This window comes from Sesamum indicum, linkage group LG6 (genome assembly GCF_000512975.1).
Source record: "Sesamum indicum cultivar Zhongzhi No. 13 linkage group LG6, S_indicum_v1.0, whole genome shotgun sequence".
Taxonomy (NCBI): domain Eukaryota; kingdom Viridiplantae; phylum Streptophyta; class Magnoliopsida; order Lamiales; family Pedaliaceae; genus Sesamum; species Sesamum indicum.
Window position 1 is genome coordinate 24,318,478 of NC_026150.1, and position 15,227 is coordinate 24,333,704.

A 15,227-nucleotide genomic window follows, 5' to 3' on the forward strand; every position below is an offset into this window, starting at 1 on the left:
GAACGCTTTGTTTCCGGCTGAATCATATTGATCTTGGAAAGTCATCCTGCCTCACCGTGCAAAACTATGCAAGAATCTTCGCTTATGAGGGTCCAATGCATCAAATGGCCTTATGAAAAGCAGAAAAAACGAGTATGTTCAAAAGAAGCTGTTTTAGTTCTTGAGGGATGGTTTTCAGTATAAGGGTGCCCACTTGTTGCTTTGTCTACTTCCTCAGCCTTTTGGTTGTCTTTCTTATTGCAGTATGTGAGCATGCTTATTCGTTGGCTCAAAATCTGGACCCAAACAGTGAAGGAAGGGGTGTATTGCAGTTCAAGACTGGTTTGATGTCTGTCATCAAGGTATCTGTAATCATGAAGGCCATTATTTGTGAACCATTCCTGAATTAATTTAATCTGTTTCCAAAAGCTGCCTAAACAATTTGTTCGTTCCTATTCATATATCCTTTCTTGTATTTCTTTTAAGAAGCTAATTTGGTCTGCAATGTCCCATATTCAGTTACAACTACTTTGATTTTTCTATTTTTAGGTCTACCCGTGCAATTCTTTAAAATATACTTATGTAATATATGCTTCTTTTGTGCTCATGATCAAATCTTTCAGCAAAAACTAGCAAAGAGGGAGGGTGGAAGCATTGACAGAAGTCAGGATATTGCTCGCTTAAGGGAGTTTTATAAACGATACAGAGAGAAGCATGATGTGGACAAGCTTCGAGAAGAGGAGTTGAAGTTGAGGGAGTCTGGTGTCTTTAGTGGTAACCTTGGAGAGTATGTCTTAAACATGGTCCTGAATTTTTCTAATAAAGTATTGCATATTCTGGAGGATTCAGTGGTCTGTCTCAAGTTTCATTGTTCTTGTTGACAGACTGTCCTTGGAATATCTTCTGTGTTACATTTCCATGTTTCAATTTTCAATCTTTTGCTCGAAAATGATCTTCTCCTATTCTTATCAGGCTGGAGCGTACAACAGTCAAAAGGAAAAGAGTCTTGGCAACTCTGAAGGTTCTTGGGAATGTTTTGGAACAACTAACCAAGGATGTTTCACCAGAAGAAGCTGATAGATTAATTCCTGATGAGGTTTGATGTCCTTACCTTATCATTCAAACTGCTTTATTCTTATCTAATTGACTGTTGGCTATGAGTGGAGGGTATCTGTCTAAGACGAGGATGTCACCTTTTTCTTGTTTACTCCTCACAACTTGCTTTTGTGTTTTATTTATCCCAAAAATGGTGCAAAATTGGAAATGATTTGAAATACTCCCATTGGGAGTTGTGATTTGCAAGACCTCAAATTATATTTAAACATTTCCTGGATGAGCTGTTATTAAGCATTTGTCAGCAATTCTAACTTCGCTGACAATTTCCATCTATTTGAGTCTTTGAGAGAGGTTATTGTCAGTGCTAGTCCCTTTTCTTTGGCTTCTTATTTGTGTGATTTGTCTTTCTTCTTTGTTGTCTTTTCTTTTTTACATGACCTGCAGGGCAGGACGATTGTTTCTAATGAAAGATTTTATCTACATTTAGTTTTACGAAGCTTGCTTGGCATCGTTGACCAAATTCAGAGTCCTTTCTCCAACTTCATTTTTCTTGCATTATTAAATTAGTGCTGATGAAGCACCAGAGTTTCTTATTCCCTTTTAACATGGTTGAATTTGTATATTTTGGGATTCGACTTGGTGAAGTTTGAATCTGTTACCATTTAATTTTTGTTGCCTTTCTACTTTTTTGTCCGTGCTATCTCACTCCCTGTATGTGTTTGTGTATCTGTCTGTCTATATTTGCGCATCTCTTTCCAAACGGCCTCTTGTTATTTGAGCAATTTGATTTAATATTCATTTTCTTTATGTTTCTTCAACTTCAGCTAAAGCGTGTGATGGAGTCAGATGCAGCAATGACGGAAGATTTGGTTCCCTATAACATTATTCCTCTGGATGCTCCTAGTCTGACCAATCCTATTGTGTCTTTTGCAGAGGTGATCTGGTGTTATGTGATGCATAATGTTTCCTTTCTTGGTAGTGCAAATTGTTTTGATTGGTTAATTTAACATCAGGTACAAGCTGCGGTTTCATCTTTGAAGTACTTCAGGGACCTTCCAAAATTACCTGGGAGCTTTCCTGCACCTGCTTCGAGGAGTTTGGATTTATTTGATTTTTTGCAATACACTTTTGGCTTCCAGGTTAGTTGGCATTGGTGTTAGTCAGAGAGAGGTTTATTTTTCTTCCTACCTACTGAATTGGAATTCCACCGCAAATATTTTCTTGCAAAATCTTCTGGTCTAGTTTTTTGTTTTCTGTACTTGATTTTGAGAATTCTATGAATGCTGAAATATTTCTTGTGCATGTTATGAGGAAAATAGATCAATAAATCTTGCTGGAATTTATTGAATTTGGTGCAGCAAACTATACTCATAATTTTTAGAAAGCAAAATTTCTAGGATTATTCTAGTTTGTAAGATGTTTTGCTTTTTGCATCTCAATTGCTCTTCCATAATATATTCCTACTTGTTTGTAGTATATTAGCTTATTTTTTCTTTGAATTTTTAATGTTATTTGCAATGATTAAACAATAAATTGCATGTTGCTTATATTCCCATTTGCCCAATGCCTTGGTCTTCTAAATTGCTGGAACCAAGTGATAACCTCTCATAATTCTCATTACTTCAGTTCTGATGAGTGTTACTGGTATAATGTGCAACCATGTATAGTTTATCTGATATTATCTAACTTTTTACTTCAGAGAAAACTTTTAATTTGTGTATATGAATACTCGGATGACCTTGCTGAGCATTCTTGTTCTTGAGGAGTTGTTAAATTTTGTGGTCTAGTCTGAACGAGTCTCTGCCTGTCCTTTTAATTTCCGATATGCCATCTTGGAGTTTGAGTAATGCTATAGTCGACTGCTATATAATGACCCAAAGTAGTTCTGGATCAGAGGGAAAATCCAAAGAACGACCTACTATATTATCAAAGTTTATAACTACTCCATGCATCTAAATCTTTTTCCATAATTTGTATAAAATATTCAAGTCATAAAACAGACAAAGAAAGATGTACATTGAAGACCTAGTCATACAACATCTGAGCAATCCAACCACTTAGGCATACATGCCATTTGAAGAGTAATGTTACTTTGCAGTTGCAGTTGGTGCAAGGAATCTTTTTTCCAGCAATGTGGTTTCAAATAATGCATCATGGTGCATGCAGAGTTATTAAGTACTGAAAGAATACTATGTGTGTGCTACGGTGCTTCTTACAATCTATTTTAGTGTTATTGGTTGTTCAACCTTGGATTTCAAGTTCGGCCTTTTCCCCCTTCCTATGGTTGTTTTGGCAGAAAGGTAATGTTTCAAATCAGCGAGAGCATGTCGTTCACCTCCTTGCAAATGAACAAAGTCGGCTTCGTATTCCTGAGGAGCCTGAGCCGGTAGGTCTCACCTCTTGAAATGATTGTTTTGGAACTTGTGTGTTCTTATGGTTGTATTATGAATTTGGTAGTACTGTTTGGCAACATTTCAGTTATAAAAAAGGTAATGGTGCATGGAAATCTTCTTATTGCTTGCCTCATGTTGCTAAAGCCTAAAGGGATATAACTATGATTTTTTATTGGTTTGTGATATTTTAGTTTCCCTCACATTGGGATCTTGTGTAAATAGGGTAATTGACTCTAATTAGGGTAACCAAGGTTCTATTCTTTGTGTACTGGGTAGAGATAACTAGAACATTGCAGAAATTGTGCCTTCGGCTCTATGGTATGTGTGTCTCTGCAGAGGCTATTTATTTATTTATTGTTCATTTAGGACATTGTATGATGGTTCTTGATCCACACACTCGGGGCTAGGATATTTGGTCGGAATGATCTTTCTGGTACTTTTTCCTTCTTTTGAGGTGGTGGGAGGGGCTTCCAGACATGTATTGTTTGGCTGTGGATGGACACCACCATTTTCTAAATCCTTGTGAACTGTTGTGATTCCACATTTGTCAAGCAAGCTATTGGAAATTTTGAGATTAGCTGTGAGCTATCTGAGATATGAATCCTTTTATTTGACTTTCTTCAGCTTTCCTAGTTAAAAAATTTTCATCTGTAAACTAACCAAGAAAAGTAATTATGTTATGCTCGCAACCTTTATGCTTGATTAAAATGGCTCTACTCAGTTACATTTGCCTCCTTTTCTTCTTCTTTGCCTTCATGCAACATGAAAATAGTTAGTAAGTCTATCCATTATTTGTTTACTGCTGAGTGTGGTAACCTGATCTATATAACTTTAAGACCTCAAAGATCTTTTTAAATTTTATCTTTGAAGTGCTCATATTTTGCTCCAGATATTGGATGAGGCTGCTGTGCAGGGGGTATTTTTGAAGTCTCTTGACAACTATATCAAGTGGTGCAACTATTTGGGAATCTTACCTGTATGGAGCAAGTATGTTTACATCATCGAAATGTGTGATTTAGTTACACCAATAACTGGAACTGTGATATAAAATGACAGTTCTGATCAAATTGGTATTTCTCAGTTCTTTCTAATAGTCCCTTAATTTTGCAGTTTGGAGGCTGTAAGTAAAGAGAAGAAGTTGTTATTCATTTCGTTGTACTTCTTAATCTGGGGTGAAGCAGCAAATGTTCGATTTCTTCCGGAATGCTTATGCTACATATTTCATCATGTAGGTCTACTTGGCTATTTGTTACTGATGTAATTTCTGGTTGCTATGAGGTTCAGCCATGGTTTCAATAACTTGTTTTCGTTCAACATTATTCTGTTTTTTGCTTTGTACAAATTTGAAGCTGGACTGTTTCCAAGTTTTTCTTGCTTCTTCCTTTTCTTTTTGTATGTGGAGATAGAGGTCTAAGACTTGGGACAGAGAGATTTCTATGGTGTGAGGGTTAATGTGATATTATTTGTTGGTAGGCAAGAAATAACATTGTTGCTTCAATTTTCTGAACGTGGGAAATATGAGCTTAGTTTTATTATTATTCAACTTGTGGAGAAATAAATTTCTTGTGTTTTTTTTCCCTGTACTTAGCTTGTATTTGCTCCTATTGACCATGTTTTGGCAAAAGCTTGTAAGACCCCGACTTCCTGCTCTAAAACTATAAATGTAATTCAACAGATGGGAAGGGAATTGGAAGAAATACTGAGACAGCAGGTGGCACAGCCAGCTAGCAGTTGTGTTTCTGAGTCTGGTGTATCATTTATTGACCAAGTTATATGTCCTCTATACGATGTTATTGCCGCGGTATGTCAATATATTGAATTCCAATCCTCTTTCTTGATCTGGACATAAAGGCTTTCGTGAAAAAAAGAGCTGCTTAAAATTTGGGGCTTCGTAGTAAATAAATTGTGGAATTCATATTCTGGTATGATTTTCATCCTTTTGCAAAGAAAAAATCAACATACCTTACAGATAGACCTCTAATTTTTTATCTTAAGGAAGCTGGAAACAATAATAATGGGCGAGCACCTCATTCTGCCTGGAGAAATTATGATGATTTTAATGAATATTTTTGGTAAGCTTTTCTATTGGCAATTCTTAGATTAATTCTTTGTATTTTTTTTTTTTTTTTGTGTTATCTTCACTTTTGCAGTTCCATGGTTCATAAATTCTTATATTTGATTCAATAATCTTGTTTCATTTTTGAGGTCACTACATTGCTTTGAACTTAGTTGGCCTTGGCGTAAGAGTTCAAATTTTTTCCTAAAGCCAACACCGAGGTCAAAGGTACCTAATGTTCTTCTCCCATGTTTTTTCTGGATCTAGTGATATAGACTTGTTTGACAATAACTTCTCATTTAATAGGTACTTTCTTCTTATTGCATGTTGATTAGACTATCTTGTAGTTGTAGCCAAAGTTAAGGCTATGTTCGTGTAAAAATTTTCTGCATTTCAGATGAAACCTGAAGATACATATATAAATTATAATTGATACAAAAAATCACGCTTTTTCAATGTTCTTTCTTTTCTAATCTCTTTATCGAATATTAGACAATTCCTTATCATTCTATTCATACTACATAGATATATAACTCTCAATTATTATATGTATTATTATAGATACTAATGATCAGATTGTGTATTCCTGACCTCATGAATGGCTGTCCAGTTATTTATGGCACTGGTTTTCTCAATGACATGCTAATTCAATAAATAGACTTGCTTCAGAGAAGATTTCCGCTTGCAGGCTTACAGAATTAGTGTATTATTTCTTGCATTTCCAAGAGAGTCAATCTTAGTTATGTTTCTTTTATATTTGTCAATGCTACAGAATGTTGTACACAGTTCCGGCTCGAATGTCATAATCACTGTCCATGTTAATTATTTTATGGTTTTGAAGTCCTTCCAAGGAAGATTCAGTCTTCCTCTTGTTCCAGTCGGTTGTTGATAAGCTTTACCCATATAAAAGGGGAAAAAAAAAATAAAATAAAAGACGATGTGTTCAGTTTACAAGGTGCCTGTTCAATTCTGTATCTTCGATCTTGTTTGCAAACAAAACATTCACTTTTCTTTTTAATAATTAGTTTATGGATGTTATAGTCTAGTTAATCAGATGCTCCGTTTCTCAGATCACTCTTACTTTCTGTAATGATTCATTAGATGCACTTAGTTGCTTGTTATTGTTTGTAATCTCAATTGAAAGTGGTAGACAAGAAGTGCAAAAAAACTTGTTGGGCGTTAACAGCTATGATATCTAAACGACTAGTTCTGTATTTTCTTGTAATCAAATTGTTGTCACGAATTGATGGTCTAGCAACTTGAGTTGCTTGTTAATGAAAATTTTCTATTTCTTGTTCTCCAGAATGTTCTGAAGTCTACTGCAAGTAAACGTTGTGGGAAAACATCTTTTGTTGAACACCGGACGTTTCTTCATCTATATCACAGTTTTCATCGTCTGTGGATATTCCTCCTGTTGATATTTCAGGTTTGCATCTTATATCAAAGGCATATTTTGATGTATTCTACATGTCCTAAATTTGCACAGAATGCTTAATTATGTACGCTTTCAGAAAAAGTGAACCTAAATTATATGTTATGAGCTAAGGGACAATGTCAAGTTGTTCTCCACATGGACAATAAAAAAGCATGTAATAAGTTACCAGTTAAAAAAATATTCTGCGAATGTATTGGAAGGTCATGGGATACCGAAAAACTGGGATAGGACTAAGGCTTGTCTGGAGAAAGACGAACCTCACAGTGCACGTAACATGCACATACAGAAATTGGTTAATGAGGTTCTGGCTCTGCATCCATGTAACATGTAACATGCATTCATAGCACCATAATTCTTCATACCAAACCTAAAAGTTTTTGTAGAAATGCCTTTGAGAGTAGAAGGTGCTGTAAAGATCCTGAGTGTGAAATGACCTATTGATGATTCATCCCATGATTAAGGGGGAAAAAGAAAATGTTATTTCTTATTTAACTGGGTAAATGAAAAATATTTCATTTTTGTATATTTTCTATAAATTGTTTGTTCTTTTCCTATTTGTTCATATGTTCTATATCTTTCTCACGATTATGAGATTCAGTGATCCTCAGCTTGTTGCTTAACATAACATTTCTGTCGTTTAACATGACCTGTGAAGTCTCTTGTGGACACTATTAACGAGTGCAATCTAAGATTTTGATGAACCATACTATCATTGGAGAACGAGTTTCTGCATCCTCTCTTTTGGAGTAAGGAATATTTTCCATAGAATCGTTGTTCTTTGGCTAATTCTTAGATGATGTACACACATGTAGATAGCATTTTGTTATATCTAAAAAGCACTCGGTCAACGCGCGACAAACATTACCTTTTTGAGGAAGGGGACTCATTTTATCAGAATTAAGACAAGGGGCATATACCTATGTAGACCACTTTCCATTATGTACTGAAAGTAATAGTGTTCATGGTCTACTCTTTTTATTTTCAGTATGTGTTTGAAATGGAACTAATTTAATGGCAAAACCTTGAGAACATGTTTCATTATTTAATCTGTGCCATTGCTATGCGTGATTTATGTGACTTGATCTAAAATAAAGAATGCGAAAGGTGAATTATTTTCTTCTTTATCGATGTTGGAATGAATAAGGTTAATTTGAAATAACACAAAATTCAGTTGAAATTGCTGGCTTCTTGAGCAATACTCAGACTGTCACATGTTCTAGGATGTTAAATCCTGTTTCTTTGCTTGTGCTTCTGTGTACAACTTTCCAGTGGGAATCCCATTATTAAATTAAGACAGACGTTTTACCATTTTTAGTTTGTATTCTTCAAAATCACAAGTTTTGAGTCCTTTATATTTACTCTGTGTATTTAATTTCATATCCGGAATCACTTTATGATTGCATGTAGCTGATGCTTGAACTTGGTCCAACATCCTTTATGTTTGCAGTCCTTCAGTAGTTTCTTCTGCTGGGTTTTTTTGCCAGAAGTTCCAAGGTGGTTTATTCACCTCTGCATGTGTTTGGTGCAGAATCTGATTCTTTGTATGATTTGCGAGTTCAGTTCTTTATATTTTGATTTCCTAGGTGTGCAATTTGGAAACTTGTTATATCTTTTGCTTGTCACAATTCAAATTGCATATCCGTCGAAATTGCATATCTTCTACCCCTTCATGGAACTCACTTTTCACTCCCAAAGGAAAAAATATGCCCATAGTGTTTTCTCATTCTGTTGGGACAAGTCGGCTCGTCAATGCTTTAACGTTGTTTCTCTTCTTCAGGGACTTACTGTATTTGCCTTCAATAATGGCAATTTCAACTCCAAGACCATCAGAGAAGTTCTTAGTATCGGGCCAACATACTTTGTCATGAAATTCTTTCAGAGTAATATATTCTTGTGTTTTTGAGTTTTGTGGTTGTTCAATGTCTGTTAAACTAAATGCCAGTTTATTTGTTATGAATCCAATCTGAAAAAAATTTCTGGTTTTCAGGTGTGCTGGACATCATAATGATGTACGGGGCATACACTACCTCAAGGCGCCTAGCTGTCAGCAGAATTTTTCTCCGCTTCCTTACCTATAGTTTGTCTTCAGCTTTCATATGTTTCCTTTACGTGTATGTACATGCTAGTCTTTGCAATTCTTTCTTTTTTCCATTTTTTTTTCTTGGTCATGCTTCTGCTCCATGCTATAACGGAACTTTTGATTCTAGCTTTACTTTTTGTAATGTCAGGAAAGCTCTTCAAGACAACAGTAACCCTTCCGTTATCTATAAAATCTACGTCATAATTCTTTCCATCTATGCGGGTGCGAAGTTTTGCTTGGGTTTCTTATTGCGCATACCTGCCTTTCACCGTCTTTCAAATCGGTGTGATAGTTGGCCTCTGATTCGTTTTATGAAGTGGATGCACCAGGTTTCTATATTGCTATGTATTTGCATTGATTGAAGAATTTTACTTGCTTTTATTAAAATAATGTTTGTTGTTTATTAACTTGTAATTCATGTGCTTTAGGAACATTACTATGTTGGGCGGGGCATGTATGAAAGAGCTTCAGATTTCATGAAGTAATCAGCAGATCTCATTTCACATTTTGAGAATTTCGCCCCTCTCCTTTTCTTTTGCTTATTTTATATCTGTGATCTTGTGGCTGTCCTTTTCCTCCATCTTCTTTTCTCTAATAGGGATAATCCATTCATGGAGAAAAAGCACCCTTTTCATTTTTATTTTTGCAAGGCAGAACATAGCCTGTATAAGTTTGCAGTTGGCTAAATGCTAGTTTGGATACCTAGAAAGTTAATTTTACTTTTCTTCCATTTCATTCCAATTGCAGGGAAGTTTTATATATATATATTGTCTCCACAAGTTTTCTCATAGGGATTGACTTTCCCACAGAAGTCATTCTGTGCAGTCATACAGGTTATATGCAGGAGGCACAGAAATGTTAAATTTTGCTTGGCACTGTATTTCTTTTAAAGAAAGTCCAGGTTTTCTTAAATAAAATTACCTGTTATTTATTTTCCAATAAATAGTGAATGTGTCGTATTTTATCATACTAGTATTTTTTTATTGAAATAGTGAAACTGGATAACTTCCATTATGAGAACAAGAATTCTTCTACCACCACTTTTCTCCAATGAATCGAGGTACCAGTAATACAACGTAGTACAACTTAAACATCAGAAGAAATTCTTAAGAAACTAGTATCTAGCAAAATGGTATCTGTAATACTTAGTTGTGTAAAGTGAAAGTTTCAACTTGTCACTGTAAGAGTTACTAGTATAGAGGTTAAATTCACTGATGAGAAGGTTGAATACTCTCTGATTCTGATGGAAATTGTAACTTCCTTGTTTTTGTCATGTGCCACAGATATATGGTCTTTTGGCTTGTTGTGCTCGGAGCGAAATTTTCTTTCGCTTATTTCCTACTGGTAAGTTTTGACTTTTCTCTATCAATTATATTTGCACACTGCTTACTACTGCCTTGTGTGAGATGAGCTGATTAGGTATTTATTTCCATATGCTTTTGTGTTGGATGTTGCAGATTAGGCCCTTGGTGTCACCGACAACGCTAATAGTTGACATGGATATCCGGCAATACTCTTGGCATGACCTTGTGTCAAAAAGTAAGCTTCAGTTGTATTAGCACCACTGCATTGGGCATTGGCCTTCATTGGGTTATATTTTCACACTTATTAATGTTGAATGATTTTCTGTGTTTTAGTGGGGTAGGACCTTGAACTTGATGCTACTTAGGTATATCACCTTTAGTTAAGGTGGAACAAACTTAATTTTGTGACTTAAAAATGTTTTGGTCATCCTATCTTCTATGTGACATTTTGTTTAGAAAGAAATGTGTTTGGTTTTGCTGGTTATGTTCACTGTTAATGTTTCTTGGACAGAAGATCTCATCTTTTCTTGTGTTTTTGAGTTATTGAGTGTTCACCTTCTCCGATTACGGTGTTCAGTGGCATCTATATGTAACTGATCTTAATTTAATATGGTAAAATAATTTTTTTCCATCCTTGTGCTTTGCATTTTCATTGATAAATTGCTATTTCTCACCTGTAGATAACTATAATGCTTTGACGGTAGTAAGCTTGTGGGCGCCTGTTCTGGCTGTAAGCATGCTTCCTTTTCTCTTTTGATTGTTGACTCTTCCATTTATACACACATACACACACAGAGAGATCCAATTAATAGTTTTTCTTGTTCTCCCGTCACCGTGCTGCAGATTTATCTCTTGGATATCCATCTGTTCTACACTGTTATATCTGCTATATGGGGTTTCCTGCTGGGTGCCAGAGATCGTCTTGGAGAGGTAACGTATCTTATTGTGCGCTACAATTGTTTGACTTTCCCTGAAAATTTTCTAAGCATTTTCCATCAGGACTGTATGCTTGCATATTTACATTGTTCTATGCATGGAATGCTTATGCACATTTCTTGATGTATTTACTTTTTTCAACTATTTTAATGGATGAGTTCCTTTTTGTACACCACATTTGAACTCCTCAATGATCAAACTTTTTCCTTGATTTCAGATTAGGTCTCTGGATGCTGTTCATCAACTTTTTGAGAAGTTTCCCACGGCTTTCATGAATACCCTGCATGTACCACTTCCTAACAGGTTCTCTCGTTCAGCTTGAATTTTCTCATCTGAGTAACAGAACAGTAAAAATAATCCAATTGAAGGACTTCAAGTACTACTTGTAAGTTGCTTTATTAGTGGAATTAAATAAAAGCTTTCTTTTGCAGGGATTCTATGCAGTCATCTGGTCAGGTTAGTTTGATGCTCTTCATGAAAAGCTAGTGTCCTGTTTCATATTACTCTCTAGATGGATGTAAGGAAAACCAAAAAATAGACCAAAATGAACATCACAGATGACTGTCTCCACCATCGTAGACTAATCTGTTGTGTTTTGGATTGACGAATGTGGACATGGGGAAGGAATTTTGCTTGAATAATTTCAAATCCCTGGATATCACATTCAGTAGGATTAAATTCTTAGATGGAAAACAGAAATATTTTGCTAATGATTCAGAAATCTTTGATTGTTACTTGTAGAGAAACTTTATAGTATATCTTGGGATTCTTGACCATGTATAGCAATCATCTGTTCTCGCCTCATTAGGTTCTAAGGTGGAGTATCATGAGCAAAATTTCTTATTTTATCAGTGGCTGTCTATGGCCACCATGGAGCTGCACACTTGCCAATAATAATTGTCTTTTGTATCATGGGTATGCATTTTAAATATTTATGAGGCTACTACATAAATCCATTGCTGCTGTGGAATCCAAATCCGTAACAAAATACATCCTTGCTGCCAATATTAATTAACAAAAGGCCAAGTCTGTTTCAGTGTGCATAGAGTACATGGTCTATTGTTTTCTCTGTGTTCTTTCTGTAGCTTGATTTGGATTTATGTCTCATTCATGCTTGCTGTGTGTAGATAACAGATCCGTTTAACCTTCTACTGATGAGGAAAAGCTTCTCAAAAGTAGACCAATCTCAACTTCCTTGGTATATAAAGACTAGAAAGCACTGAATCAAGGATCCTCCATTTAGTTTCTGGAAGTTGAACATAAGCTGATCTAAAATCAACTTTAGAACATAAAGACAACAATGTTAAAGACGAATAGGATCTGGTTTGCTTACATATTATCCGGTGGTGAAAGCAAATGAAGTGTTTATTCACAGCTCAAATGAATTATAAGATTGTCCAAAAATGGTTGACTTTTAGAATTCTGTGTATGTTGAATTAGAAGTGCATGTTCTAGGAATGTGATTTTTGTCTGATTTCATTTTTTCCTATTGTCGATCATCTTAGGTTATACAATTAAGTTATATTCTATGAAATTATTATTTTTGTCTTAATGAAGGCCGTGGAAAAGAAAAAGATTGATGCTGCTCGCTTTGCTCCATTTTGGAATGAGATCATAAAGAATCTGAGGGAGGAAGATTATGTTAACGATTTGTGAGTTAGTTATTGCTGTTGTGTCATTTGTTACTGGACAATTATTTTATGCTGCTTATTTTAAATGTTGCACTGATTGTGTCTGATGCCTAGGGAAATGGAGTTGCTTCAAATGCCTAAAAATACCGGGAGTCTTCCCCTTGTACAGTGGCCACTTTTTCTTCTAGCTAGCAAGGTTTGTCAGTGTCTTTGATCTTCTTCATCTATATGCCTTTTGGGTTTATCTGATGTATCTGTTGCTGTGTACTTCCTTCCAAATGGTGTAGATATTCCTTGCAAAAGATATTGCTGCAGAGAGTAGAGACTCGCAAGAAGAGCTCTGGGACAGAATTTCAAGGGATGACTACATGAGATATGCTGTTGAGGAGTGCTTTTATAGTGTCAGATTTATCCTTACAGAAATATTGGATGATGAAGGAAATAATGAAGGAAAAAAATGGTGAGTTCATCTACTATTTAGATTTCTTTGCAGCTGCTCCTCTCAGATGTCATCATGTAATCATTGTAATGCGTCTTGCAAACATGTCAGGGTCGAAAGAATATATGAAGACATCCAAGGGAGCATAGCGAAGAGGAGTATTCATGTGGACTTGCAGCTGAACAAACTTTCGCTTGTCATTCAGAAAGTTACTGCACTCCTGGGAATATTGGTTCGTTCTAAATTAATTTGACCTTGCTTCTGCATCTTGTGAATTTGCTGCTATTCAGATATGGCCATTGAGTGAGCTGGTTTTATTATCTTTCTAGTTTGACTTACCTGACATGTTCTGTATGCTTTTACTTAAGTTTAACTTTTGGTTTCTGAGTCAAAACATGCCTTCATTTTGTTTATGGTTGATTGGTTTCAATATCATTTTGATTTATGTTTTTTTTAGGACTAGAAAGGAAACTACAGTATGAGGTCAGTACTGTTCATAATTTGAAGCCAACTTAGAACCCATTCACTGTTCGCAATTTACTGGTTGGAGAACACTACCTAATGTTGCAGGGTGGAATGTTAATGACTGGAAGCATAAGAGGAAATTAAATATGTAGGAATTTCGTGGTGATTATTAGTGCTCACACATCATTGGTTTTGTGAGTCCTAAACATCCCTTTATCACTTATATCAGAATTTCCTGAACTTCTGTAATTGTTTTTGTATGCTATTCAATTGCTTACTGCTTATGCTTCCATATAATTACAACTGACTGGTGGTGTGAGGATGTTTATCATGGAGGAGTCTTACGTCCTGTGAACAATTCTCTATTTGTTGATGCATTGGTAGGAATCTAATTGCAAAAGATAGTTTTAGATTAGTTGACCTTATTACTGCAGAATAAGATATATAGTTAGTTGGAGGGTTAATGCTTTTACCTACAAACTGCCTTAAAAGCTCCGGAATCATTTAGCTGAAGATCTAATTTATTTTCTGACGTGGTACTAAGTTGGAAATTTAGGGCAAGTTTTGTTTGCAACCGTCTGGTATCTGCTTTCTTTGCTTTTGAGATGCATTGTTTTATGATTAAACGTGAAGTGTTATATACAATATATGCCCTTATTTCCGGCGACTGGAAAGAATTTTATTGGAGATTCCATCTTCAACTAGCTTGAATGGCTGTTATCTCTGTGCAGAAAAAGGATAAAACACCTGACCTTCAAACTGGTGCTGTGAAAGCTATTTTAGATCTTTATGATGTTATGCGAATGGATGTGCTATCTATCAACATGAGGTTTGTGTAAATGGTTACCATTTCCTTTGCCTTGCCTCCTTGAAATTCTATCTCGAGCATATTCAATCATGTGTAGGGATAATTATGACACTTGGAATATGCTAGCAAAGGCAAGGACAGAAGGTCGTCTCTTTCAAAAGTTGAAGTGGCCTAATGATGCAGAGTTGGTATGCTTTTTACATCTATATATCTTTGCTTATTTGTCTGTCTACCAGATCATGTATTTGAGCAAGAGCTTAACTGCATTAAAATGGTCTAGAAAGCACAAGTCAGTAGATTGTATTCACTCCTTACGATCAAAGATTCTGCTGCAAATATTCCGAAGAATCTTGAGGCTAGAAGGCGGCTAGAGTTTTTCACTAATTCCCTTTTTATGGAGATGCCAGCAGCTAAGCCCATCAGGGAGATGCTGTCTTTTAGGTATTAAAGTATTTGTGTTGTCTGAATTTAACTGTACATTATATTAAAATTGAATATTATTTTATAGTCCTTGTCATTTGTGCAGCGTGTTCACTCCATATTACTCCGAGATTGTGCTTTATAGCATGTCTGAACTCCTTAAGAAAAATGAGGATGGCATTACAACTTTGTTTTACCTTCAAAAGATATATCCAGGTAGCCTGA

At 35.5% G+C, this 15,227-nt stretch overlaps 1 protein-coding gene across 1 annotated transcript in view; it reads left to right on the forward strand.

Moving 5' to 3' along the window:
- Nucleotides 1-15,227, forward strand: part of LOC105165737 (callose synthase 9) — a 29,787-nt gene that overhangs the window by 2,459 nt on the left and 12,101 nt on the right. Inside the window, exons 3-32 of the mRNA XM_011084838.2 lie at nt 244-341; nt 603-766; nt 952-1,075; nt 1,860-1,970; nt 2,049-2,174; nt 3,332-3,421; nt 4,318-4,415; nt 4,539-4,656; nt 5,104-5,229; nt 5,424-5,500; nt 5,634-5,712; nt 6,788-6,910; nt 8,697-8,799; nt 8,907-9,030; nt 9,148-9,328; nt 9,428-9,480; nt 10,283-10,343; nt 10,457-10,538; nt 10,984-11,033; nt 11,147-11,233; nt 11,457-11,542; nt 11,671-11,695; nt 12,797-12,891; nt 12,985-13,066; nt 13,158-13,330; nt 13,421-13,541; nt 14,506-14,603; nt 14,680-14,770; nt 14,863-15,023; nt 15,109-15,218. Of these exons, the coding sequence (XP_011083140.1) occupies nt 244-341; nt 603-766; nt 952-1,075; nt 1,860-1,970; nt 2,049-2,174; nt 3,332-3,421; nt 4,318-4,415; nt 4,539-4,656; nt 5,104-5,229; nt 5,424-5,500; nt 5,634-5,712; nt 6,788-6,910; nt 8,697-8,799; nt 8,907-9,030; nt 9,148-9,328; nt 9,428-9,480; nt 10,283-10,343; nt 10,457-10,538; nt 10,984-11,033; nt 11,147-11,233; nt 11,457-11,542; nt 11,671-11,695; nt 12,797-12,891; nt 12,985-13,066; nt 13,158-13,330; nt 13,421-13,541; nt 14,506-14,603; nt 14,680-14,770; nt 14,863-15,023; nt 15,109-15,218 (3,117 nt within the window). The remainder of the gene's footprint in view (nt 1-243; nt 342-602; nt 767-951; nt 1,076-1,859; nt 1,971-2,048; nt 2,175-3,331; nt 3,422-4,317; nt 4,416-4,538; nt 4,657-5,103; nt 5,230-5,423; nt 5,501-5,633; nt 5,713-6,787; nt 6,911-8,696; nt 8,800-8,906; nt 9,031-9,147; nt 9,329-9,427; nt 9,481-10,282; nt 10,344-10,456; nt 10,539-10,983; nt 11,034-11,146; nt 11,234-11,456; nt 11,543-11,670; nt 11,696-12,796; nt 12,892-12,984; nt 13,067-13,157; nt 13,331-13,420; nt 13,542-14,505; nt 14,604-14,679; nt 14,771-14,862; nt 15,024-15,108; nt 15,219-15,227) is intronic.